The following is a 27,290-nucleotide window of genomic DNA, read 5'->3' as shown; positions in this document are numbered from 1 at the left end:
CAGAGTTAATATAGCTAATACTCCTCCCCCCGGGCTTCGGCAGTGCCCTTCGATACAGCCAATCACAATGGCCCACCTCATTCGTGACGTCTGACCATGTGACTCCCGGCCGTCAGCTGACGTACCCGGAAGTAACATCGACAACATCAACCGAACGCGCAGGCGCAGTGGGAGGCTGAACGCGCATCTCTTTACTGCACATAAACCCATACTCATCAGGGATAGAGTATGATAATAACATTAGGGTAAAAATTGCGGATCAGCTCAAACCCGCAACTCAGCTGCCGTAGATAAAGCACCTTCTCTGTAAATACACTTTGAATAGATAAATAAGCGATATTCACATTTGCCACACTAAAGGATATGAATCATTTATTTAGAAAGGAACAACTGTACCTGTTAAACAATAAATGCAGTAGCGGCCATCGAAGACTGAGTGAAGACGGCGGTCTGCGACAGCGGCTGTTACAGTACCCCCCTTACGCCCACTCTTCTTGGGTCCAAAGCGTGAGAGGAATTATTAATGAGGGTAGAGGCATTAAGGTTCTCTTCTGGCTCCCAGGACCTCTTGTCAATACCAAACCCTCTCCAGTCCACTAAATAGAAAGTCCTTCCTCCTACCCTCTTGTTGTCCAGGATCACCTTCACTTCGAACACATCAGAAGAACCGCTGTGTGCAACTGCAGGACTAGGAGATTTACTGTAGCGGTTCAGGACCACTGGTTTCAGGAGGGACACATGAAAGATGTTGTGGATTCTGAGGGTAGGAGGCAGCCAAAGCTTATAGGAGACAGGGTTTATCTGTTGCAGGATTTCAATACGTCAGAGGAACCCGGGAACAAATTTGTACAAGGGCACCTTCAAACGAATATTCTTTGAGGACAGCCAGACTTTGGTTCCAGAAAGAAACTGAGGCAGCTCTCTTCTTTGTGTATCAGCTTTTTGCTTCATGCGATCGACTGCCAGTAGAATAGAGGACCTGGTCTGTTACCAAATGTGTAAAAAGCCCCCAAATGCAAAGTCATTTGCGGGTACCTGAGATATAGCCGACACAGGAAGAGGGGTTCTAGGATGTTGACCTTACACAATGTAGAATGGTGTGGAAGTGGAGGACTTACGTGGTTGTTATACGAGAATTCGGCCCATGGAGGAAGCTGTACCCAGTTACCATGCTACACGGAGTTAAAGTGACTAAGATAATTTTCCAAGATTTGGTTAATCCTATCGACTTGACCATTAGGCCAAGGAAAAGTCCAATTTCACATTGTGGAGTTTACAGAGGGTTCTCCAGAATTTTGAGGTTAACTGGACCCCCCGATCAGACATGATATGAAAAAGCAAGCCATGCAGGCGGACGATATGTAGAATTAAGAGATTTGCCAGTCGAGGATCAGAAGGTAGGCCGGATAGAGGCATAAAATAGTATTGCTTTCTGCTGAGGGAGGAAGATCTGTGACAAAGTACATTGCAATATGCTGCAAGAGATCATTGGGCACAGACAGAGGTTGGAGTAGGCCAACAGGTCTGGAGTACCTTTATTAGAGGCACAGACAGTGCAGGAAGAGACATGGTCCACAATATCTTTGTGCAGCTTGGGCCACCAGAAATGACGAGCTATCAGACCTCGAGGGAGGAGGATTTTTGTATGAAGCCCCTTTCCAGATTCTCCTTGACATAGGCTGACATGGACTGGGTCTCTGGAAAGAGAGAAGATATACCCATCCACGGGGAGATGAAGCAAACTAAGCATAATGAGTGGATAATCCCATTAATGACTGGGACAGAGGAGGCTGGACAGGACGGATCTGTAACAGACAGCGTTGGAGACATTTGGAGCCCCATTGGAAAACTTCTCTGGAATTCCAATCAAGGTCTGGGGCATGTAGCCGGAGACAAGCGTACAAGAGTACCTGTAAGAGTCCAGAGAGTAACAGAGGCTTTGGCAGGGATGAAACTTGATATGGCAGATGACGCGAAACGTGACGGATGATACCATACGTGGTATATACAGCAGGTGTGGTAGATGACACCAGATATGGTGTATTACAGCATGGGTGCCATGTGACACGACACAACTCCAACACAGCATAAGACATAGGAACAAACACAGCATGGGATACATGATACATGATACAGGAAGCAGGATATGGGTACACTGGGCACAGGATAACACTATGGGACCATTTGCTAAAACTAACATGGGTATACACAACAACGCTCAGGAAAGGAGTGAAAGGACAGGGCCCCTTTTATAGTCCAGGGTAATCTGGGAATAATTTAGTAATTGTTTGCATGTGCGTGCGCTAGCCCTTTAAGGCCGGGAACGAGCGTGCGTGCACCCTAGCGGACACCACAGCAGAGCGGCTGCAAGTGCTGGCGTCTCCTAGGAGGGAGACGCTGGCCAGAAGACAGAGGTCTGTGGACGTGGCTGTTAAGGGGTGAGTGGATACGGCGGTCCACGACCGCGGCCGTTTCAATAAGTGGTACTACTATTTTTTTGTATGTTCATTATTATTTTCTCTGTCTAAAACTCATGCGGAATCTTAGGTTTATAAATCAATATTCTTAATACCTATGCTAAGGAGCAGCCAAGTAACAATGATCTCCTCAAGGAAAGCCACAGTTACATGTTATAGGTTTATCTTTATCACAATGTTATTATAATATGAATAGCCAGAAGCCGCATAATACCCCATAATGTCCCAGATGATCACACGTGTTCCCGGCACTATTATCAGTACAAGGAAAGATTCCAAAAACAAAGTGGCTATAACAACAAATTAACCAGTTGCTTAACATAAAATTCTGAGTAAAATCATATTCTATTAAAATTACAGTTATGTGCAAGATATATATATATATATATATATATATATATATATATATATATATATATATATATATTTAAAGAGGTTCTTCTCTTTGGATAATCACGCTGAGACACCAGCGATCAGATGTAATCTATGCAGAAACCTGGAAGAAAGTGTTTAATTTTCCTGCAGCGCCACCACAGGGGAAATTAAGCAGCAAATTATAAAATATTATCCCTTGAACCATTTTTTTTTAATCTAAATCAGTCCAACATTCTGTGCTGATTAATTTCTAGTTTAATTACTGAACAATTGTTTATTATATATTTATATTGTGCATTAGACTTTAATTAAGCAAATTATCATAATACTCTGAAAATACATTACGTAAATTAGGTTATAGATGAAGCCCAATGTGCATTATTATATTGTTTTGTTTTAAAGCTTTTATGTTTTTATTCATAAATTAAAGTTTCTAAAACTTAAGCAGTATTTAAGTGCCCCCTTCCCCCGAAGCAAAAAAAACAAACAGTTAAATGCTCTATGCATTGCTCTATTACACTATTCATATTACAGGGAACCTATCATGTTGTAAATGTAGACCAATCTTGTCAGCATGTTATACTGCAGGAGGAGCTGAGTAGATTGATATGTATAATTTTTTTTTTAAGTAAAAGTTTTAGTATAACCTGTAATTTATTCATTTATACCTTTGCACCTTCTTGGCTTAGGAGTCCAGCAGCCTGTCCTAATTACTGATTAAAAGATAGTTTTGTGTTCACACTCATACAGGGAAAACGGTCAATGATTGTGTAGGACCGCCCACTAGACTCCTAAACCTAGATTGAGCAAAGGTTTAAATTAATAAATTACAAGTTATTCTAATACTTTTGATATAAAACTATACATCAACCTGCTAACCTACTCCTACTCTATTACAATTTACTCGCACATTGGACTGCATTTTCTACAGGTTTCCATTAATTAAAAATTAAATAGAACGGGGGGCGTGGCCAGCAGGCGACATGAGCGGACGTGCTGAGTGAGAGCTCCGTCGGATAACCCGCTATACTCGTTATCCTGTCTATTGTCCTGCGACTACCAGACCTCCTGACGGCTTTCTGAAGTTTTCCTGTGACATGGCACCGATGGGCCCCACGAAAGGGACGTCAGCGGTGGAGAAATTGAAAGATTTTGTCAGGGACAGTTCTCAAAATGGGGCCGCAGCATCTCCAGCACAGTGTTCCAGGCCACCACGCGGTCAGAGTACAAGCATGACTCAGCCTGAGGAGACGGAGCCTGGTCCAGAACTGACTCTTCAGCAGGTATACGAACAACTGTTGCAAGCTATAAATATGTCTACTACCTCGCTGACAGGGAAGATAGAGGAGGTGAGAGTGGATCTTGGCCTGCTACGCCATGATGTTCAGAAGCTCAGGGAGAGGGTGAAGGAGATGGAACATTGAATCTCCGCCATTGAAGATGCTAATATACGCATTTCTGCAAGATTATCGGCTGTGGAGGCCAAAGTGGAAGTATGGCAGCAGAAATGCGACGATTTGGAAAATCGTTCGCGTAGAAATAATGTCAGAATTATTGGTTTGCCGGAACGAGTGTAATGAGCTACACCTGGCACATTTATTGAGCAGTGGTTCCGGACCACCATCCCAGAGGCACATTTCTCAGCGGCATTTGCGGTGGAACGAGCACATAGAGTGCCGGCGCGACCAACTCAGCCCGGCTTACTGCCAAGGGCTTTATTGACACACTTACTCAATTGGAAGGATCGGGATCTGATATTGCAGATGGCTCATAAGCACCCCAATATCCAGTATGAGAATTCACGAGTGCTATTGTTCCCAGATTTCTCGGCTGAACTACAGAAAAAATGTGCCACATTTATTTCTGTTAATAGGAAGATGCGGGATCTGAACATATCCTATTCGATGGCTTATCCGGCTCGTCTTCGTATAACTGATGAGGAAAGGCGGTTTTCTTTGGAGACCCGAGGAAAGCTGAGGAATGGCTAACTATGCGACCAGGAGATCCACGTGATTGACAATGGCCACCTTTAACCTGCAGATTTTGCCGTGGTATCACAGGTCCAGGTATGCAGAACGAGTCACCCCCTGGTTGAGCGGACTGGCAGCTTGCTTTTGACTAGACATTCTAGACTGCACACTCATAGCCCTGTCACCCGGAGGACGCTGCATTTTCATCCTATGGGCTGTCCGGTCTCTCCTGGCTAACATGTGAAGAGGTCTGACGTGTGATAGTGGGGGAAACATATGTTGCTGTTGCTATTTTATTTCTGTGTAGCTTACATTTAACACCTTTAATTGTATGCTCAGATACCCCGTCCTAGGGTGTCTGACATTGACTATGCTCCGCCTAGAGCTTCGGATCACGTGCCCCTGCAGGCGATATTTCGTTTATGTTATCGACAGGCTAGTAAACTGAACTGGAGCATTCATCCATTTTGGTTATCCCTAATTGGACCCAATGACCGCATTCCAGATCAGTTAACCCAATATTTTGACATTCGTTATGAGGAGACTGACACGTTACTCAAGTGGGATACGTTTAAGGCATATTTGAGGGGGTGTCTGAGGTCCACTATTTCTTTCATTAACCAGTTTAGGACCGGGCTATTTTGAGCCTTCAGGACCAGACACTGTTTAGACATTTTTAGCACGCGTTAGTTAAATGGCTATAACTTTTTTATTTGTTGGGCTAGCGACGTGATTTTTGCGATGTTTTCTTCTGTAGACAATGCAGGTTTCTTTTTTTTATCGTTTTTATACACATCCTTTTTGCTATTTTAGAATTTTTATTCATAAAGTTTGAAGATAATTGTAATGGCAGGGGTAGGGAGACGGACAAGTGAGCCCTAATCTACCCGCCACTCTGACCCTGCCTACTTGCAACGACCCGCCCTAGGCGACGGGGTACAACTGGGCGGCGGTCCCTGCGCTCAGTAAGTGCACGACAAACACGACAAACATACAAAGGAACACAAGCAAGGAAAAGGGGCCGTTGCTCACGGCAACACCGTGAGCAACCAGAGTGGTGAACGAGCCGAGTCAAGCCAGGAGTGTGCGAGGTACAAAACGAAAAGCAGAAGAGTAGTCGGTAAGCCAGGGTCTGTATGGAGCAGGATCAAAAATAGCAGGAGCTGTAGCTGGGCCAGGAAACCACAAGGAGGGAAACACAAGCAATAACAAGCACCGAGGAACAGGAAGTGCAGGCTTAAATAGACCGAGGGCGGGAGCTAGCTGAGTCTGGCCAGGTTACGATAGGCTCTCCCACTCCTAAGCCTGCCAGCCTGAATGGTGGAAGCAGGAGTCAGTCTCAGGGATGTATTCTCAGGTGCTGACTGATTAGTTCTGGGAGTTAACTACGAAGCTGTGCCTGGCAGATGCTTTACATTACCCCCCCCCCTTTATGAGGGGCCACCGGACCCTTTCTAAGTGGACCTGGCTTACTGGGGAAACGCAGGTGGAACCTCCTGACCAATACCCCAGCGTGAACATCCCGGGCGGGTACCCAAGTCCTCTCCTCGGGCCCGTATCCTCTCCAATGGACCAGGTACTGGAGGGAGCCTTGGACCATCTTGCTGTCCACAATCCTGGCCACCTCGAATTCCACCCCCTCCGGGGTGAGGATGGGAACAGGAGGTTTCCTCGAGGGAGCCAAGGACAGGGAGCAGCGTTTGAGGAGGGAGGCATGAAACACGTCGTGTATCCGAAAAGACGGGGGTAACTCCAGCCGGAAGGAGACAGGATTGAGGACCTCAATGACCTTATACGGCCCAATAAACCGGGGAGCAAACTCCTTGGACGGAACCTTGAGACGCAAGTTCCTAGACGACAACCACACCAGATCCCCGACCATAAACAGGGGGTTAGCAGAACATTTTTTATCAGCCTGAGTTTTTTGTACGCTCTGGGACACCTCTAGGTTTTTCTGAACCTGGGCCCAGACTGTGCACAGTTCCCGATGAACGACCTCTACCTCGGGATTGTTGGAACTACCAGGTGAAACGGAGGAGAACCGTGGATTAAACCCAAAATTACAAAAAAAAAGGAGAGACCCCTGACGAGTTACTGACCCGGTTATTAAGGGAAAATTCGGCGAGGGGAATGAAAGAGACCCAATCAAATTGACAGTCAGAGACAAAACACCTTAAGTATTGTTCTAGAGATTGATTAGTCCTCTCCGTTTGGCCATTGGTTTCAGGATGGAAGGCAGAGGAGAAGGACAGATCAATCCCCAACTTCATACAGAAGGCTCTCCAAAACAATGAAACAAATTGTACCCCTCTGTCCGAAACAATATTGACAGGGACCCCATGGAGACGCAGGATGTGTTTGACAAACAAGGTAGCCAACGTTTTGGCGTTGGGAAGTTTCTTGAGGGGCACAAAGTGGCACATCTTACTGAAGCGGTCCACCACCACCCACACCACCGACTTGCCTTGGGATGGAGGCAAATCGGTGATAAAATCCATGGAGATATGTGTCCAAGGTCTCTGGGGAATGGGCAACGAACGCAGTAAGCCCGCTGGTCGGGACCTGGGAGTCTTGGACCTAGCACAAACCTCACAAGCGGCGACGTAGGCCTTAACGTCTTTAGGCAACCCAGGCCACCAATAATTTCTGGTAATGAGGTGTTTGGTACCCAGGGTGCCTGGATGGCCAGATAGTGCGGAGTCATGATTTTCCCTAAGTACCCTTAGCCGGAATTGCAGGGGTACAAACAGCTTGTTCTCAGGAAGGTTCCCGGGAGCTGCACCTTGATCAGCAGCAATATCAGAGACTAAATCAGAATCGATCGAGGAAATGATTATACCTGGAGGCAAAATACAAGCAGGATCTTCCTCCGAAGGAGGGCTGGCCATGAAGCTACGCGACAGTGCATCAGCCTTAATATTTTTAGACCCAGCCCTATAGGTAACCAAAAAATTGAATCTGGTAAAAAATAACGCCCATCGAGCTTGTCTCGGGTTTAGCCTCCGGGCAGATTCTAGGAAAACCAGATTCTTGTGGTCGGTAAGGACCGTTACCTGGTGCCTAGCCCCCTCCAGGAAGTGGCGCTACTCTTCAAATGCCCATTTAATGGCTAAGAGTTCGCGGTTGCCAATATCATAGTTACTTTCAGTTGGCGAAAACTTCCTGGAGAAGTAGGCACAGGGGCGGAGATGGGTGAGGGACCTGGTACCCTGGGACAAGACAGCCCTCACTCCCACCTCAGATGCGTCAACTTCCACGATAAATGGCTCCATTTGGTTGGGCTGAACCAGCACCGGGGCCGAGACAAAGCACTTCTTAAGGACCTCAAAAGCCTGGACAGCCTCAGGAGGCCAGTGGAGGAGATCAGCACCTTTGCGAGTGAGGTCCGTAAGGGGCTTAGCGATGACCGAGAAGTTAGCAATAAATCTCCTGTAATAATTAGCGAACCCCAAAAAACACTGTAACGCCTTCAGGGAGGCAGGTTGGACCCATTCCGCCACAGCCTGAAGCTTGGCGGGGTCCATGCGAAATTCATGAGGAGTGAGGATTTGACCCAAAAATGGAATCTCCTGTACCCCAAACACACATTTTTCGGTTTTGGCAAACAGTTTATTTTCCCGAAGGACCTGGAGCACCTTCCTGACATGCTCAATGTGGGAGGACCAGTCCTTGGAAAACACCAGTATGTCATCAAGGTACACTACCAGAAAAATCCCCAGGTAATTTCTCAAAATCTCATTTATGAAATTCTGGAAGACCGCAGAGGCATTACACAACCCAAAGGGCATGACGAGGTATTCGAAATGGCCTTCGGGCGTGTTAAACGCAGTCTTCCACTCATCCCCCTCTTTGATGCGAATAAGGTTATACGCCCCCCGTAGATCCAATTTAGAAAACCATTGGGCCCCCTGAACCTGATTAAAGAGATCAGGAATCAAAGGAAGGGGATACTGGTTCCTTACCGTGACCTTATTCAGGCTACGGTAGTCAATGCATGGCCTAAGACCACCATCCTTCTTCCCCACGAAGAAGAAGCCAGCACCTACCGGAGAAGAAGAGGGACGAATGTAACCCTTGGCCAGGGATTCCTGGATATACACTCTCATAGCTTCACGTTCGGGACAAGAAAGATTAAATATCCTACCCTTAGGAAGCTTAGCTCCTGGTACCAGTTCGATAGCGCAATCGTATTCTCTATGAGGTGGTAACACTTCGGAGACCTCCCTAGAGAAAACATCAGCGAAGTCCTGAACAAACTCGGGTAGCGTATTCGCCTCCTTAGGGGGAGAAATAGAATTAACAGAAAAACATGACGTACAACATTCATTACCCCATTTGGTTAGCTCCCCAGTATTCCAGTCAAACGTAGGATTATGCAACTGCAACCAGGGAAGACCTAGAACCAAATTGTACGATAATCCCTGCATCAACGGTACAGAGCATTGCTCCAAATGCATGGAGCCAACAAGGAGTTCAAAAACAGGGGTATGCTGTGTAAAATAACCATTAGCAAGAGGAGTGGAGTCGATACCCACTACCGGGACAGGTTTAGGCAAATCAATCAGAGGCATAGCTAGAGACATAGCAAATTCCACAGACATGATATTAGTAGAGGACCCTGAATCCACGAAGGCACTGCCGGTAGCAGACCTACCACCAAATGAGACCTGAAAGGGAAGCAAGATCTTAGTACGTTTCATATTTACGGGAAATACCTGTGCGCCCAAGTGACCTCCCCGATGATCACTTAGACGCGGAAGTTCTCTGGCTGCAATCTTACGCTTAGGACAGTTGTTCACTTGATGCTTGTCGTCCCCACAGTAGAAGCAGAGACCATTCTTCCTGCGGAATTCTCTACGTTGTTGGGGGGACACGGAGGCCCCGAGTTGCATAGGTATCTCTGAATCTTTCGGGGAGGAACGAAGCAACGGAGCTTCGGGAGGCATCATGGGGGAGTCGGAGGAGAAAACACATAAACGTTCACGTTGTCGTTCCCTGAGACGTCGGTCAAGTCGTATCGCTAAAGCCATAACCTGGTCTAGGGAGTCAGAAGAGGGATAGCTAACTAGCAGGTCTTTCAGGGCATTCGACAGACCCAACCTAAACTGGCACCTTAAGGCAGGGTCATTCCACCGAGAAGCTACGCACCACTTCCGAAAGTCAGAGCAATACTCCTCAACAGGTCTCTTACCCTGACTTAAGGTCACCAGCTGACTCTCGGCAAAGGCAGTCCTGTCAGTCTCGTCATAAATAAGTCCGAGAGCAGAAAATAAACAATCAACGGAGGAAAGTTCAGGGGCATCAGGAGCCAAGGAGAAGGCCCACTCTTGGGGCCCTTCCTGGAGCCGGGACATAATTATACCCACCCGATGGTTCTCAGAACCTGAGGAATGAGGCTTTAAACGAAAGTAAAGCCTACAACTCTCCCGAAAGGAGGGAAAAGCCCTCCGGTCCCCTGAGAACCGGTCGGGCAACTTGAGGTGGGGTTCAAGAGGTGCGGTGAGGGGAACTACCAGGGTAGCATCAGGCTGGTTGACCCTCTGAGCCAGGGCCTGGACCTGTAGGGAGAGACCCTGCATTTGCTGAGCCAGGGTCTCACGGGGATCCATAGTGGTGTCAGGGACCAGGGGTAGACTAGGTATGGGCTTGTTATTATGTAATGGCAGGGGTAGGGAGACGGACAAGTGAGCCCTAATCTACCCGCCACTCTGACCCTGCCTACTTGCAACGACCCGCCCTAGGCGACGGGGTACAACTGGGCGGCGGTCCCTGCGCTCAGTAAGTGCACGACAAACACGACAAACATACAAAGGAACACAAGCAAGGAAAAGGGGCCGTTGCCCACGGCAACACCGTGAGCAACCAGAGTGGTGAACGAGCCGAGTCAAGCCAGGAGTGTGCGAGGTACAAAACGAAAAGCAGAAGAGTAGTCGGTAAGCCAGGGTCTGTATGGAGCAGGATCAAAAATAGCAGGAGCTGTAGCTGGGCCAGGAAACCACAAGGAGGGAAACACAAGCAATAACAAGCACCGAGGGACAGGAAGTGCAGGCTTAAATAGACCGAGGGCGGGAGCTAGCTGAGTCTGGCCAGGTTACGATAGGCTCTCCCACTCCTAAGCCTGCCAGCCTGAATGGTGGAAGCAGGAGTCAGTCTCAGGGATGTATTCTCAGGTGCTGACTGATTAGTTCTGGGAGTTAACCCCGAAGCTCTGCCTGGCAGATCCTTTACAATAATAGTAAAAAAAGAAGCTTTTTTACGTTTCAGCTATTTTTTGTTTATAATAACATAGTTTTACCCTAAAATAGACCTTTTATTTGTGATCGCCATTGTCTACCATAAATTTACAGGGGAAATCAGCCCTCTCATAGAGACGATTGTCACTAATAGGGCTGTGCTGGTTCTAGTAAGACCCAGCAGCATCCTGCAACTAACGACACCCGGCCATCATGTGACCAGTCAAATGAACACCGGGAGCAATAGAGACAGCGGTGCAGCCGCTGCCTCTATTCCTATACACAGCGTTCATTGAGCGCTGTGTACAAGTGATCAGAGAAGACAGAAGAAGTGAAAGCTGCTTCGATCCTCTCCTCAGGGTCCCCGGCAGTCACTGACAGCCGGAGACCCGACTATGGCTGTAAAAAGTCTATGGCTCGGGTTTTAAGGACCCTGACCGCTGGCCATAAAAACACAGCCAGCGGTCGGGAACCAGTTAAAAATACATCGCGGACGGAGGAAGATAGATTGACAATGACTTGCAAAGGCCCGGAAAGGGTTTTTATTGATGAGCCTTCTGCTACATCTTAATGAAAAAGGAGATAGGAAATTATTTTTTCTTAAACAAAATGCCTTTGAGCTGGGTAACCAGTCTAGTAGATTATTGTCGCATATAGTGCACTTTAATCAGTCATCTCCTTGTATTCTGCAAATTCTGGATGAGGTACGTCAAAAACATAGTGATGTTGAACAAATTGGAGAAAGGTTCCGTCGGTTTTATATTGAATTATATACATCCCAGAGTGAGTACTAAGATGAATCATTGTTTGACTATTTGGAAGGGATTACATTCCCGCAGTTGTCAGTGGAGCATAGAGATCGATTGGATGAGGCTATTACTCTGGAAGAATTACAGATGGCTGTGAAGGATTTGGCTAATGGGAAATCACCTGGACCTGATGGGATTCCTTTAGAGGTATACTCCAGATGTTTGGAGATTATTGGTCCCGAATTGCTCCAGATGTATGCAGCAGCTTTTGAATTGGGAACTCTGCCCACTTCTTTATATGAGGCTACTATTATAATTTTGCTGAAACCTGACAAAAATCCCATGGAGTGTGGGTCATACAGACCTATCTCTTTACTCAATTTATATTATAAAATTCTGACTAAAATTTTGGAAATTCAACTTAATCCTATTATCACCTCGTTAATACATGAGGATCAATCTGGCTTTATTCCCGGGAGGTCCACTTCAGGGAATATTCGCAGGGTCCAGGCGGTTTCACAGGTAGGGGGAAATTTAAGCTGACAATGGGCGCTGGCATATCTTGATGCGGCCAAGGCCTTTGACTCCATGGAGTGGAGATATCTGCAAGCGGTGTTGACTCAATTTGGATTTGGATCTGGATTTTCCAAATGGATATCCATTTTATATAAGCACCCCAGGGCAAATCTATTGGTTAACGGTATGGGTACAGCCTTTTTTGATCTAAGTGGGGGCACTAGACAGGGATGTCCGCTATCCCCTCTTCTATTTGCTTTAGCTATAGAACCTCTTGCCATCCACATACGTCAGGATAATATATTGGTAATAGAGAAAGCAGAAAAGGCCTGTATGCGGATGATTTAGTTCTCTACATGTCCGGAGTTCATGATACTCTTCCAAGGGCTTTTGATATTGTGAACCGTTTTGGCCGCTATTCTGGCCTTCTGATCAACTGGGCTAAGTCGGCTTTGATGCCTTTGTGGGAGATGGAATGGCCAGATGTGTATTATAATCTGGTTGTGGTTAATAGCTTTAAATATCTAGGCATATGTATCACAAAACTTCCTGCTGAGTCTCATGATAAGAATATATACCCCCTAGAGAATCTTTTTGTCGAGAACTTTAGAGCATGGAAAACTCTGCCTTTGTCAGTGGCGGGAAGGGTAAACTTGGTAAAGATGATCCTCTTACCAAAGGGATTATATTTACTGGAACATGCAGATGGTCCTATCTTGAGATCTTTCTTTGACAGGTTGCATTAATTGGTGGCTAGTTTTGTTTGGGGAAATCTCGCAGGAAACTTGCTCTGTCCAAACTCCAACGTCCAAAAGTCAGGGGTGGACTGGCACTGCCTGATTTTTAAATTTACTTTTTGAGTGGTCAACTGCGCTATTTGAACGAATGGCTTGATCAGAGCACGGAATCTTTTACCGACTATGCTTTGGGTCAGGTGCTAGGACAATCTGTCCTTTGGCCTGTGCTGGAGAACCCCACTTTGTTCAGAGGAAAATGACTACTACTTCATAGACTTGCACATCAGGTATGGAAGGCAGCTAAGCTGATGTGCGGTTTTGGGGATCTGGAGGATGGGACACCGTTGTGGGGAAATCCCATGTTCCCGCACCTACACATGTTGGAAGGGTCAGAGTTTTGGAAATCCATCAGGGTTTTGTGTCTTGGGGATGTATATAAGGAAAGTGTGTTATTATCATTCACTCAGATGATGGAATGCTATCATTTACATCGTACCCAATTCTTCAGATATTTACAACTACGACACGCGTTAACCTCACAATTTAGAACGCAGTCCCGTCTCTTTCGAAGTTCCCGTTGATAGGAGTTCTGAAGACACAGGGACCCAAGGACATTATTTTGGCTATATACACTCATCTTCTGAATGCAAAAACTGAGTCGAGTGCACACCCTGTGCAGGCTGCATGGAAAACAGTTATCCCCAATTTATCCGAGGAAGATTGGTCAGAGAGGCCCTGGAGTCTCATTTACTTGTATCTCCTTCTGTCAATAATAGACTGTCCCAACTGTACATAATACACCAGTGTTATCTTACACCAACTCGTTTATACCGTATGTGTAGGCTGTCACAAACAGAATGTCATAGATGTCACTCTTCAGGGGCAGAATTTATACATCTTATTTGGGGATGCCCGTGTATTAGTTCCTTCTGGGATGGGGTACTTGAGGTCTTGAATAGTATTGTATCGGCGCCTAAACCAAAGACCCCGGAAATATGTCTGTTGGGATTGCTGCGGGAGGAGAGTTTGCCATTTCACACTTGTATATTTATTAGGGAAACTTTGTTTCTGGCTAGGATAGCTATAGCCTTGAGATGGAAGGCGGATTGGCCTCCCACGCTTACACAATGGAAGTCTCTGGTTAATAATGTCATCCCGTTTGAGAGAGTGGTTTACAGTAATAGGAAATGTTGCCACAAGTTTGGGAAAATTTGGGATGGTTGGCTCTCCTGCTCTACGACCTTAGACCCGGGAAACACTATGCACTCTTTATTACATAGACTGACAGGGGAGGGTGGGGAGTGATAGAAATGTTTGAATATTGTATTTGCGTATTGGGCTTTATTCTTTTTGCACCTTTCTTATGCATGTCTGTATATGGACTTAACTCGACTTATGTCATATAAATAATTTGACGACGTGTGGGTCGGACCTATTGCCTGAAATGTACTCTGTGTTGTACATACAATAATCTGACTAATATGTAATCATTCTAAATTCATTGATGTCTGATATAATGTAACATTATATATTCTTTATTGCAAGCTTTGAGTTCAATAAAACGAGTTTAAAAAAAATAATGAAATAGAACAACAATGAGAAAGCAACTGATGTCCAAGACTTTAGGCTGTCATGATGCCCTAAATGATCAGACTCGGCAACATTATTCAGGAACAGTACGAGGCAAGGTGGCAAAAAGGCACTGAACAATTCTTTATATACTATTCTGTACTGCACTAAGGAAACTTATTTTTGATTATTAGTCCATTTTTAAGTTTAACCCCTTCCCGACATCCGCCGTACATGTACGGAGCTGTAGGGAGGTGCTTCCCGCAAAGCGCAGTACAGTTACGGCGCGATGATGGTGCGGGCTCAGAAGCAGAGGTGACAGCTGTATTATACAGCTGGCACCCTCCTGTAACTGCCAGGACCGGAGCTATTCTCCGATCCGGCAGATTAACCCCTCAGATGCTGCGCTCAATATTGCGCAGCATCTGATAGGTTTTCACCCAACCGGCAACCCAGTGACGCAATCGCTGGGTTGCTGTGGCCATTGGATGCCAGAAAATGGCGTCCGAGTCTGCCTTGTACGGGAGCCGATGAGGACCCGCCTGCGGCGCGTCCTCATAGGCTTGCTGTCAGTGAATAACTGACAGCGCTAATACACTGCACTACGTAAGTAGTGCAGTGTATTAGAGTAGCGATCGGGGCATCAGGCCCTCATGTCCCCTAGTGGGACAAGTCAAACAAGTTAAAAAAAGTTAATAAAAATGTGGTAAAACAATAAAAACACACACATTTCAAATAAAAATAAAGCTAAGCTGACTTTTTTCCCATAGTAAGACTTTTATTATGGGAAAAACCGTAAAAATTAAAAAAACTATACATAATTGGTATCGCCGCGTCCGTAACGACCCAAACTACAAAACTATTATGTCATTTATCCCGCATGGTGAACGCCGTAAAAAAAAAACATGAAAAACAACGCCAGAATCTTTGTTTTTAGGTCACATTTCCTTCCAAAAAATGCTATAAAAAGTGATCAAAAAGTCACATTTACTCCAAAATAGTACTAATAAAAACGGCAATCCGTCCCGCAAAAAATAATCCCTGACACCGCTTTGTGCACGCAAAAATAAAAAAGTTATGGGTCTTAGAATATGGCGACACAGAAAACAAATGATTTTATAAAAAAAGTGATTTTATTGTGCAAAATCCGCAATACATAAAAAAAACAATATAAATTTGGTATCGCCGTAATCGTATCGACCCGCAGAATAAAGCTAACATGTAATTTACGGCGCACTGTAGATGCCGAAAAAAAACCCAATAAAAAACTATTCCAGAATTGCTTGTTTTTGGTAATTTCCTTTACCAAAAAATGAAATAAAAAGTGATCAAAAAGTCGTATGTGTTCTAAAATGGTACCAATAAAATCTACAGCCCGTCTCGCAAAAAACAAGCCCGCACACCGCTCCATCAACCGAAAAATAAAAAAGTTACGGCACTAGTAATGCGGTGATGAAAAAACATCTCAATGCGCAGGCCGGAGGGGAACATTCCTTCCGTTTCAGGGCCCTAGTATTTATGAACTAGGAAAGGGAATGGACATAGCACATCCGCTGGAAGCGAGGGTGCCCGTATTATACCAGCGCAAAACGTTCCCAGTAATATTTCCCAAACTACGAAGGAGAAAAAGTCCCCAAAAGATGCAGAGCGTTACAGAAGGGGGATAAGAAAGAAAACCGTTTATCAGTGTGACACCGGCCTGTGCATAACGGATCGCTTCACAGCGTAACACACATCTATGGATAATTGTATTATTTACCCCATTATTATACCCTCTTATCATGCCCTGATATACTCTGCCCAGGTTACATATGCCACCACATTATAAACTGAAATACCAGTAAAACTCAAACAAAACTACTAAGCAAAATCCATGCTCAAAATGGCGGTCTTTCCCTTCTTAGCCCTACAGCGTGCCCAAACAGCAATTTATGTCCACAAGTATGGCATTACCATACCCGGGAGAACCCGCTTAACAATTTATGGGGTAAGATTCTCTAGGGGCACAACATATTGTGCGGTGAATGGGCAGATCAGTGGAAAAATTGCAATTTTCACTTTGCACCATCCACTGCGTATTCATTTCTGAAAAACACCTGTGGAGTCTAAATTCTCACTACACCCCTTGATAAATGCCTTTAGGGGTGTAGTCTCTAAAACGGGGTCACTTTTGTTTGTTACATCAGTGGTTTTGCAAATGCAACATGGCGTCCGCAAACCATTCCAGCAAAATCTACGCTCCAAAAGATAAATACCGCTCCTTTTCTTCTGAATGCTCCCATATACGTAAACAGCTGATTATAACCACATATGGGGTGTTACCGTACTCAGGAGAAATTACTTTACAAATGTTGGGGTGCTTTTTCTTCTCTATTCCTTGTAAAAATGAAAAATGTTGATCTAAATCTACATCTTGTTGTAAAAAAAAAATATATTTTTCATTTTCATGGCTTAATTCTATTTAATTCTTCAAAAAACCTTTTGGATCAAAATTTTCACTATACCCCTAGATGATTCTTCATGGGTGCAGTTTCAGAAATGGAGTCACTTTTGGGTGTTTCCACTGTATTAATACTACAGGGGCTCAGCAAATGTGACATGGCGCCCAGAAACCATTCCAAAATCCAAATGTTGCTAGTTCCATTCTGAGCCCTACCGTGTGTCCAAACAGATGTTTGTGACCACATGTGGGGTATTGTTTTACCCGGGAGACTTTGCTTTACAAATTTTTTGGTGCTTTTTCTCCTTCAGTCCTTGTGGAAATTAAAAAAAAATACCTAAACCTACATTTTCTTTGAAAAAATGTAGATTTTCATTTTTACGGCCTACTTCCAATAAGTTCTGTAAAACACCTGTGGGGTCAAACTGCTCACTATACCCCTAGATAATTTCCTCAAGGGGTATAGTTTCCAAAATAGGGTCACTTGTTGGGGGTTTCCACTGTTTTGTCCCCTCGGGGGCTTTGCAAATGCGACATGGCCTCCGCAAACCATTCCTGCTAAATTTTAGCTCCAAGAGCCAAATGGCACTCTTTCCATTCTAAGCCCTGCCGTGTGTCCAAACAGCCGTTTATTACCACATGTGGGGTATTGTTTTACTCGGGAGATATTGCTCTACAAATGTTCTGGTGCTTTTTCTACTTTAGTTCTTTTGGAAATGAAAAAAAAATTAACTAAACCTTCATCTTAGTTCCAAAATTTTTTGCAAAAAAAACTGGTTGGTCAAAATGCTTGCTACACCCCTAAATAAATTCCTCGAGGGGTGTAGTCTCCCAAATGGGGTTACTTTTGGGGGGTTTCCACTGTTTTAGTTCCACAAGACCTGTTCAAAGCTGACATGGTGCCTAAAATATATTCTAATAAAAAGGAGGCCCAAAATCCACCAGGTGCTCCGTTGCTTCTGAGGCCGGTGCTTCAGTCCAGTAGCACACTAAAGCCACATGTGGGATATTTCCTAAAACTGCAGAACCTGGGCAATAAATATTGAGTTGCATTTCTTGGGTAAAACCTTCTGTGGTACAAAAAAAATTGATTTAAATTGAATTTCTGGAAAAAAATAATGAACTTTGTAAATTTCACCTCTACTTTGCCCTAATTCCTGCACAATGTCTAAAGGGTTAAGAAACTTTCTAAATGCTGTTTTGAATACTTTGAGGGGTGCAGTTTTTAAAATGGGGTGACTTATTGGCGGTTTCTAATATCTAAGGACCTCAAAGCCACTTCACAACTGAACTGGCCCATGTAAAAATAGCATTTTTAAATTTTCTTGAAAATGTGAGAAATTGCTGCTAAAGTTCTAAGCCTTGTAACGTCCTAGAAAAATAAAATGATGTTCAAAAAACGATGCAAACATAAAGTAGACATATGGGGGATGTTAGTTAGCAACATTTTTGTGTGGTATAATTGCCTGTCTTACAAGCAGATACATTTAAATTGAGAAAAATGCTATTTTTTGCAATTTTTCGCTACATTTTGGTCTTTTTCTCAATTAAATACTGAATGTATCAGGCAAATTTTGCCAGTAACATAAAGTCCAATGTGTTACTGGAAAACAATCTCAGAATCGCTTGGATAGGTAAAAGCATTCCGGAGTTATTACCACATAAAGTGAAACATGTCAGATTTGAAAAATGAGGCTCTGTCAGGAAGGTCAAAAGTGGCCAAAGAGGGAAGGGGTTAAAGTGTTTTTTCCATCAGAGACATTTATGACATAATCGCAGGATATGTCATAAATTTCAAATAGATGCGGGTCCCACCTCTGGTATTTGCACCTATCTCTAGAACGGGGCGCCATAAACCCCGTTCTACGTCTTTGTGTTGTGACTGAAGAGTGTGATTTCCGACCATGAATTACAGAAACAGCGTAGCTCAGCGAGCTACACTGTTTCCGTAATTCACAGTCATCTATCTGACATTTATGACTTATCCTGTGGATATCCTCAGAAAAAGCTGCACACGTCTCCCAAATGTCAATCAATATATTCTTTTATTGGCCAAACTTTCTCAAGCCTCTACTTGTCACGGGTTGAAACGTTGCCATTTTTTACTGTCAGACAGGGTTTGTCTGATTTTAATGCGTGACACCGCCCCTGATATCGGGATTTGTGCTGCTTCAAATACTTTATTTTTTGGATTATCCTGTGGATATGTCATAAATGACTATGACGGGAAAACTCCTTTAACATTCCCCTAGAGAACTTCCTCAGATATTTGATGTAATCATCTTGACCTTTGCTGATAACACAAAGAAGCCAAGCACTGATGACACAATCGGCTGGTGGTAAGACCAGCGGCTCTGTCATATTCTCTTCAGGATCTCCCAGTCTATTTTGATAAGATGTTGCTATTAGCGCAATATCCACAATTATCACAGAAAATACCTTTTAAATATATTAAAGGGATGGGATTTAGAAGGATTAAAATCTATATCACAGTTATATGACTGCTATAGGGAGAAGGTCAGATACAGAACATGTATAATGTCCCATATATAGAGTTCTTTATTCACATGCAGGTAGTTACATATCTCAATATCTTGGCTTTGAATTGGAAAAAGGCTTGTTATCCGTCAGCTTTAATAATCTTTATCTATCGCTCCACAACTGTCTATCTCTATAATACATAATTTATTACAGCAGTCTGGAAATACATGAAATATCCTGCCATCAGAAGAAACAATAGAGGTTCTGCATCCAGAACTGTCAGTGGAGGAAATGTCTTCTAAATTTATTACAGAATATTTTAGGATGAGGAAGATGGTAGTCTCAGAATCGTGGAGAGAGGTTGTGTATAGTCTTATACACAGAGCATACTATGCATTCGATTTACCTTTAGAAAAATATATCCCAGGTTATAAGAGAGAATGTCCGAAATGTGGTCTAGTATGTGCCAATTGGCAACACAGGTTTTATGAAGAAGATATCATCTCTTTTATATTAAATTACAGCTAGTAGAATAAAAGAATACCCAGGTCTTTTTTTATTTCATGAGATTTTCTCAGTGACTCCAGCATCAGTATTATTTCAAGTCATAGTTCATATAGTGTCGATGACGGCAGAAAGAACTGTAATAAAATAAGGGTTCTACCCACAACCATCGGATCTGGGCCTGCTGCGGGAGTCACAGGAAACTCATGTACCTAGAAAAATTTGACAGGGCATTATGTGATCAATATCATGATTTTTTTTAAGCATTAGGGGCCTTATATAGCGAAGATGATCCCGGAAGAAGATAGGCATCATTTAATAGAACATCTACATACATATAGGGCCCTCTGAATTACGTGATATAATTGACAAAATTTCTCTCAGATCCCTTTGTCTTTGCTGACAAGTCCTGAGAAATGAGAGAATTACAGGGGGATTTTTTACATACATTTTTTTCATATATGGAAATGTAGGTTTTTAATGTTTAAAAAAAATCAAAACAATTAAATCAAATTTGTTTAAGAAAAAAAAAAGCTGTAACTTTCCACTCATAAATCAAGGTTTGTAAAGCCTATGGAGTTTATAAGTGCCCACTGAACTTGATGGACATGTGTCTTTTCAGCCGTACTAACTATGTAACCCCTAAGTAAAGTCAACAGCTTAGTGCTATATGGTTTGGTTTATTTCACTATTAGCGTAAAGCAGAAACCGAAAAGCAATGACAAAGCAACTGATCCCAAGACTTCAGTTTCCTATGATGTCCCAGATGACCAGGGTCCGTCTTGTCTTTATTATCAAGGACCAGTCTGAGGTCGGGACCAAAAAAGCACTGAACATTTATCTTTAGGCTATTCTATACTGCACTAAGAAAGCTTCATTTCAAGTTTAGCAAATTAAGTAATGACATGAAGACTTTGTATGTTTCAACTTACTTCTCCTTGTGAGCTACAATGAATATCATGGCCTTATAGTCAGCAATGCCCTTCATAGCCATTCTCTCCTGGACCTTACAAACATCAATGATAAAACCTTCTCCAACTAGAACTTTCCTGACAAAATCCTCATCATATGTGAAAACATGGAACTTGTCTTTACCGACTGTAAAAAAAGTTGCATCTAAAGTCCCAATTAATATGACGTGTCCTCCAGGTTTCAGCAACCTAGAGAACTTCCTCAGATATCTGATGTAATCATCTTGATCTTTGCTGATAACATCCAGGAGCAAAGCACTGATGACACAATCGGCTGGTGGTAAGACCAGTGGGTCTGTCATATTCTCTTTCTCCAGGTCGTATTTCACAACATGTTGAATGGTTGATCTCACTTTTCCTTCTTTGTCCTCAAGCTGATCACTGGAAAATAAAAAAGTCAAGGAAAGTGATTGTCCCACAGTCATCAACATGGTGGCTCAGGACTTAGCACTGGACTATTGACTTGCAATACTAGAGGTAAAGCTTGAAATTATCCAATGCTGATGCACCAAGTCTCAGGCTTATACTGCGCCTTTCCAGCATTAACTTGTATAATACCGCCCCCTATGGATAAGAATATTAAACTGAGTGGGGACCAAAATTTTAATAGCTGACTTGAATATTAACCCCTTCCCGCAGCAGACATTTTACACATTTACATTTTTGCTTTTTCCTCCCCACCTACCAAAAGCCATAACTTTTTTATTTTTCCATCGATACAGCCGTATGAGGGCTTAAGTTTTTCATGCCACTACTTATTGTACAATATAGAATACTGGGAAATTGTAAAATTAAATCTTTATGGGGTGAAATTGGAAAAAAGCAGCAATTCCTTCATTGTTTCTGGGTTTTGATTTTACAACATTCACCGTGCAATAAAAAGGACATATTAACTCTATTCTGTGGATCAATACGATTAGAGCAATACCAAATTTATGTAGTTTTTTCTTTATTTACTACTTTGACAAGGAAAAAATAATTGTTAAAAATAACATTTGTTGTGTGTCGTCATATTGCGAAAGCCATAACATTTATATTTTTTCATCGATTGAGCGTTGTGAGGGCTTATTTTTTTGTGGTATGAGCTGTCGTTCTTATTGGTACCATATTGGGGCATATATGACCAAAAAAACAGCAATTCTGTTCACCATGTGGGTTAAATAAATTGTAATATTTCAGACTTTTACAGGTGTGACAATAACAATTATGTTTATTTTTTAGGGGAAAATAAAGAAAAGGTTGTTTTTTAAAATGTAAATATTTTTTTGTACAAAAAAAACTTTATTTAACAGTTTTTTACTTTTTTATTAGTCGCCCTAGGGGACTTGAACCAGCGATCATGATTTTAACAGGCTACTATTAATCCTTGCCTCTGACAGGCCTTTATAGGAGAACAAAGATAGCAGATCTGAGGGACTTCATCAGGCCCCAAGGCCGCTATCACATGACACCGGGCGATTGGACGTCAGAGGGTCTCATCCCCTCTCTCTAACCACTGAGATGTCGCAGCTGCTATTGACCACGGAATCTAAGGGGCTAAGCGAGCGGGCTTCAGCTCATTGTAGTAAAGTGTCGGCTGTAACATAGAGCTGACATCCACTTAATATGAAGCAGGCTTAGTCCCTGAGCCTGTTCTATGCTTATCCTTGCCGGTTATGACGTAAGTATGCATCAAAAGTCGGCAAGGGGTTAATAGAGTAAAACATTTTTGGGTATGTCCTTCTTCCCTTATATTTGTTGTATAGGGAGTAACAAACAACATAGAGTGGTTTTCGCTTGATATTTAAACAAATATATCACCTGTTTTCTTCTCTCTCTTTAAGAAGTATTGATGCGTGGCCCCAATAAAATGCTCCCGTACGTTCGTCCACCCATCTCTTCGGCTCCATGATGCATCTGTTATTGACCTTCAGCACTATGATGTTTTGGAAAAACTCAGAGGCTGAATACAGATGATGAATGATGGAACCAAGACTGATGTCCATCAAGATGTCTCCATTAATTTGCCCTGCAGAAAAAAATTCTGAATACTGAAACATCTTTTCTGTGAGGCCACATGCACACGACCGTGCCCGTAATTGCGATCCGGAATTAAGGGTACGGCCAGCCACGGACAGTTGTCTGCATTTGCGGACCATGCTCCCATTATAAAGTATGGGAGCACCGTCCATAAAATAAAAAAGTAGTACATGTCCCTTTTTTAAAGGATGGTTTCCCGGACACCTTCCTGCAAATATACGGGAAGGTGTCCGCCGGCCATAGAAATTAATGGGTCTGTAGTTACGGACCGTAATTACGGTCCGTAATTACAAACAAAATCTACAGTCGAGTGCATGGGGCCTTAAACCCTCATAGATTTTTTGGGATAAACAAGGACATATGTCTATATCACTTCTAGCAAACTATACACATATTATGTTTCCAATACCCAAAAATCAGAAAAGAAGATAAATTAATACTGTGTAGTATAGTCAGTACAAAAAAACAAATGGTGCTTTCTGGATTGCATATTGTAAGACAACATGGCTGGTAATGCAGAAACCATAAAATATGTCTGTAGGGAAGCTATAGGTTCGGATCTTCAACAAAATGTATTAAGCAGGCTCAGAAATCCTAAGAGTAGACATTATTTCATTGACCAAAAAATTCTGAAAATAAAGTTCACTTTTTAAGGATTTATGAGCTTCACTTTGGCTCCTTGGGTGTCAAAGAAGATTTATAGCTACAGCTTCACTTAGGACACCTATATTTTCTGATTTATAGACTTTTTACTGGCTATACTACTTAGGTGCACCCTCTGTTAGCTTCTTTCCACATTTTTTTCTTGATCCACCCTATGATTACTTTTTTCCTCCTTTTAGTATTTGAGTTCTTGTGATGTGACTGGACCTGACCCTGTGTAAAATCTCCCAATCTACAAGTCTGCCGATCTGTCATTCATGTTCAGTCTAATGTGACAAAGAAAGTGACATCTCCATCCCAATATGACAACAACCTCTAAGAAAGAGTATGACGAAAAAATATTATTATTTCTGCTATTAGTGCCTCAAGCATAAAATGATTGTTAGTGTTTTTTGTTTCTAGTTATGGATATTTTTTACTGAACCTAGAATTATAGAATTTAGAGATTAGGTTCTAGTTTATCAAAAAACATAGTTGGAAGAGGACAGAAAATGACAGTAGTGAAAGTTGTCAAATGACAGCAGATTTAACCCCGTAAGCCACCATGACACACTTGTACGTCATAGAGCCTTAACTAAAGACACCATGACATACATGTACATCATGTCCATCGTGCAGACACAGGAGCTGCGCTAATATGATTAACAGCCGGAGCTCTGCGGTGATTGACAGCCATGCCCCTGCTGTAATGTATGTCATATTTGCCTTTTTAACCAATTTCCCCCCTGAAAAAATGGTATAAAAGTTATTCAATAATGGGTATGCACCCCAAAAATTGCACTAAAAGAATCGAAAAGTCCTCCCGCAAAAAACAAACCATCATACAGCTAAGTCTCAACAAAAAAAAAAAAAGTTATGACTCTTGAAATGCGACAATGAGAAAACTAAATATATAGCTTGGTCCTGAAAGCCAAAAATAAACTGGTCCCTATTTGTTTAAGTACGGATGTAGCCATCTTTATCTTAACTTATTTCGTTGTGATATCACACAACAAAAGCTTTTTAAAAGCCATTAAAAAAGTCAAGTTAAAGTCTCTTGACACTGTGTATCGCGGTAAAAGTCAAGATTAAGATGGCTACATCTGAATTTGTAATTTCGTTGTCTTTCATCCTCGCTAAAAAGTTTTTCAGAGTTTTGGAGACTACAGAGTTAAAAGCAATGATGCTACTAAACCCTGAGACTCTTATTTTTTTCACCATATTCAATGACCAGGGTTTTGCTCTGCTCCTTGGAATTTTGCAGATGACTGGGGCCATGTGGTCGCATCCTCTGACCTCCCACATGACAAAAAAAATAAGTTTGCACAATTTATATTTATATTTTTTTATAAAACTTACTTTTATTGTGAAAAAGTTGTAAGTCAGAAAAAAATTAACGTTTGGTATAGCTGTATTTGTACTGACTCATAGATTACCATTACCATAATATTTATACCATATGGTTAACACCATTAAAAAAATATATATATATTGCCAGAATATCAGATTTTTCTCAATTTCCCCCTAAAAAAATGAACAAAGAATAAGTAACTAACTATGTGTACCCTAAAATGGTGCCAATAAAAATACAATTCGTCCCGGAAAGACGCAAGCCTTTATATGACTATATCACCAAAAAATAAGAAAGCTATGTCTCTTGGAATGCGCAATGAAAAAATAAAAAACGATAGTTTGATCATGAAAGCGAAAAATAGAATCACTCAAATTTCAATTCCACAACAGAGACCTTATACATACAATTAGTATTTATACCCAGCCTCCTCCACCTGTCAGTGCTTGTGAATTTTCCTGTCTTCTGGTGTCTGATCAAGCTTCCTACATTCCCTGCACTCCTGACTTCTGGACTTTTTGGAAACTGACCTCGGCTTGTCTCTCGTTATCCCTTTGCTTGCTGATTTTGTGTTATCTGGTCCTGGACGCTTTTGACCTTTGCTATTCCTGATATCCTGATAGTCTGCATTGCACCTCCTATTCAACGCTGAACTCTGCTAAGACAACCTAGGTCCTAAGCGGAAAAGTCCATCCCACCTTGCGGACGGCTCTGGTAGACACCTCAGGGTCGCCTTAGACACTGTTGATCAGAGTTGTGATGGATTCGAGGTTGCAGATTTTTGTGCACACTCTCTCCGGGCACTCTCCAGCAGCCTTTAGGGAATCACTCAAATTGCAATTCCACAACAGAGACCTTATACATACACCCCCTTCTGGTCAAATTGCTTACGCCTGTTTAGTATTCTGGCTATTGAGGTTTATTTAGTCTTGAATTGCCTAAAAATAATTCAGTTTTTAATCGCTCATACAGGCAGTGATATAAGTATATTTTTTAACTAAATTTCTTTGACATGTTGATCATGACAGAATTTCAGATTATTCTCGATTTCCCCATAAAAAAAATGAACAAAGATAAACTAACTAATTATATGTACCCTAAAAGTTTGACAAAAACAACTACAATTTGTCCCGCAAGAATACAAGCCTTTATATGTCTATGTCAACAAAAAAATAAAAAAGCTATGGCTCCTTGAATGCAGCAATGAAAAAATAAAAAGTTATAGTTTGGTCATGAAGGCAAAAAATAGACTTTCTCTGTTACCTGTCATTTTCCAGTCGACTAAGGCAGTGTGGTTGCCATCTATGACCTCCCACACCCCAAAAAAAAACCTGATTTGACCAATTTATATTCAGCTCTTACTATTTTTTTGAACAATTCACTAACAGAGGACTATCTGATACAAAATAAAATACAGAATATAAAATGGAACGACAAACCCATGATACAAGGATCCTCACAAGTAAAATAGTAAAAACCCCCTATAGAAAGAAATGAATGGGTTAAAACAATAAAAGTGCAAGTGCCTGACCAATAAATACAGCAGTCCTATACTGACAAGTGTCGAGTTAGGGAAAACAATAAACTAGGCAGACACAAAGGGAGGACAGAATACAGACTAAAAGAGGTTCCCCCTCTGTATTTTATTTTATATCTAAGAAAAAGGTTGTACTTTGCATTATACTGGTCATCCTGCCTGTATTTTGTGATAGGAGTATTTAATTTTTTTAAACCAGTTAAATATAAAATAATATACACGTCAATGTATCTTAGGAGTAATAAAATCAGGATACATACCCACTGATAACACTTCTCTAAGATTCTCAATATGAAATTTTAAGGTGTCGTCTCCGAAGCCCATGTCAGTTTTTTCTGAAAAGTAATGCTCCAGAAATTGTCTGGAATCAAAGCCATGTACATGATAGAACTTATGGGGACTGGAATCCATCGTCTACTCTTGTATCACAGACGGGGTGACTACCTCTAGATCGGCAGAAAAGGAATGCCTGCAGGCAAACAAAACCCTATTTCCTGACCACCCAATAGATAATAAGGATAAAGTTAGAATTTACAACCTTTATTAAGCTACGTGTAGCAAGAACAAACTATACATATAAATTTTAAAAATTTCACTGCCACAGACCGCAGTCAGTTTAACAGCTGGAGAAACCCAGCAGAGTATCTGAAATTTGCAGTGTGTGCCGAGTGTCGGCAGACAGTTAGTGCAAGGGCATCAGTGCCTCTATTAATATGTAG

At 42.3% G+C, this 27,290-nt stretch overlaps 1 protein-coding gene across 1 annotated transcript; it reads right to left on the bottom strand.

Annotated features, from left to right (window-relative positions):
- Positions 1-20,979: 20,979 nt before the first annotated feature.
- On the bottom strand, positions 20,980-26,982 carry LOC142662557 (indolethylamine N-methyltransferase-like). The gene is made up of 3 exons (XM_075840770.1): positions 26,832-26,982; positions 22,823-23,030; positions 20,980-21,403 (listed from the first exon to the last, which is right to left on the bottom strand). The coding sequence occupies exons 1-3, from the start codon at positions 26,980-26,982 to the stop codon at positions 20,980-20,982; spliced, it is 783 nt and encodes a 260-aa protein (XP_075696885.1).
- Between the last annotated feature and the right edge of the window lie 308 nt (positions 26,983-27,290).

The sequence above is a fragment of the Rhinoderma darwinii genome, chromosome 10 (genome assembly GCF_050947455.1).
Source record: "Rhinoderma darwinii isolate aRhiDar2 chromosome 10, aRhiDar2.hap1, whole genome shotgun sequence".
NCBI lineage: Eukaryota > Metazoa > Chordata > Amphibia > Anura > Rhinodermatidae > Rhinoderma > Rhinoderma darwinii.
Note: the sequence above shows the minus strand (reverse complement) of the source record. Positions and strands in the feature narration are given on the sequence as shown.

Excerpts from the sequence above, each read along its gene's own strand:
- LOC142662557 (XM_075840770.1), bottom strand. The coding sequence starts at position 26,982 with ATGGATTCCAGTCCCCATAAGTTCTATCATGTACATGGCTTTGATTCC. Across the intron at positions 23,031-26,831 it reads TAGAGAAGTGTTATCAGTGG|GGCAAATTAATGGAGACATC; the intron begins GTATGTATCCTG and ends TTTTTTCTGCAG. Across the intron at positions 21,404-22,822 it reads AAAGAGAGAGAAGAAAACAG|TGATCAGCTTGAGGACAAAG; the intron begins GTGATATATTTG and ends TTTATTTTCCAG.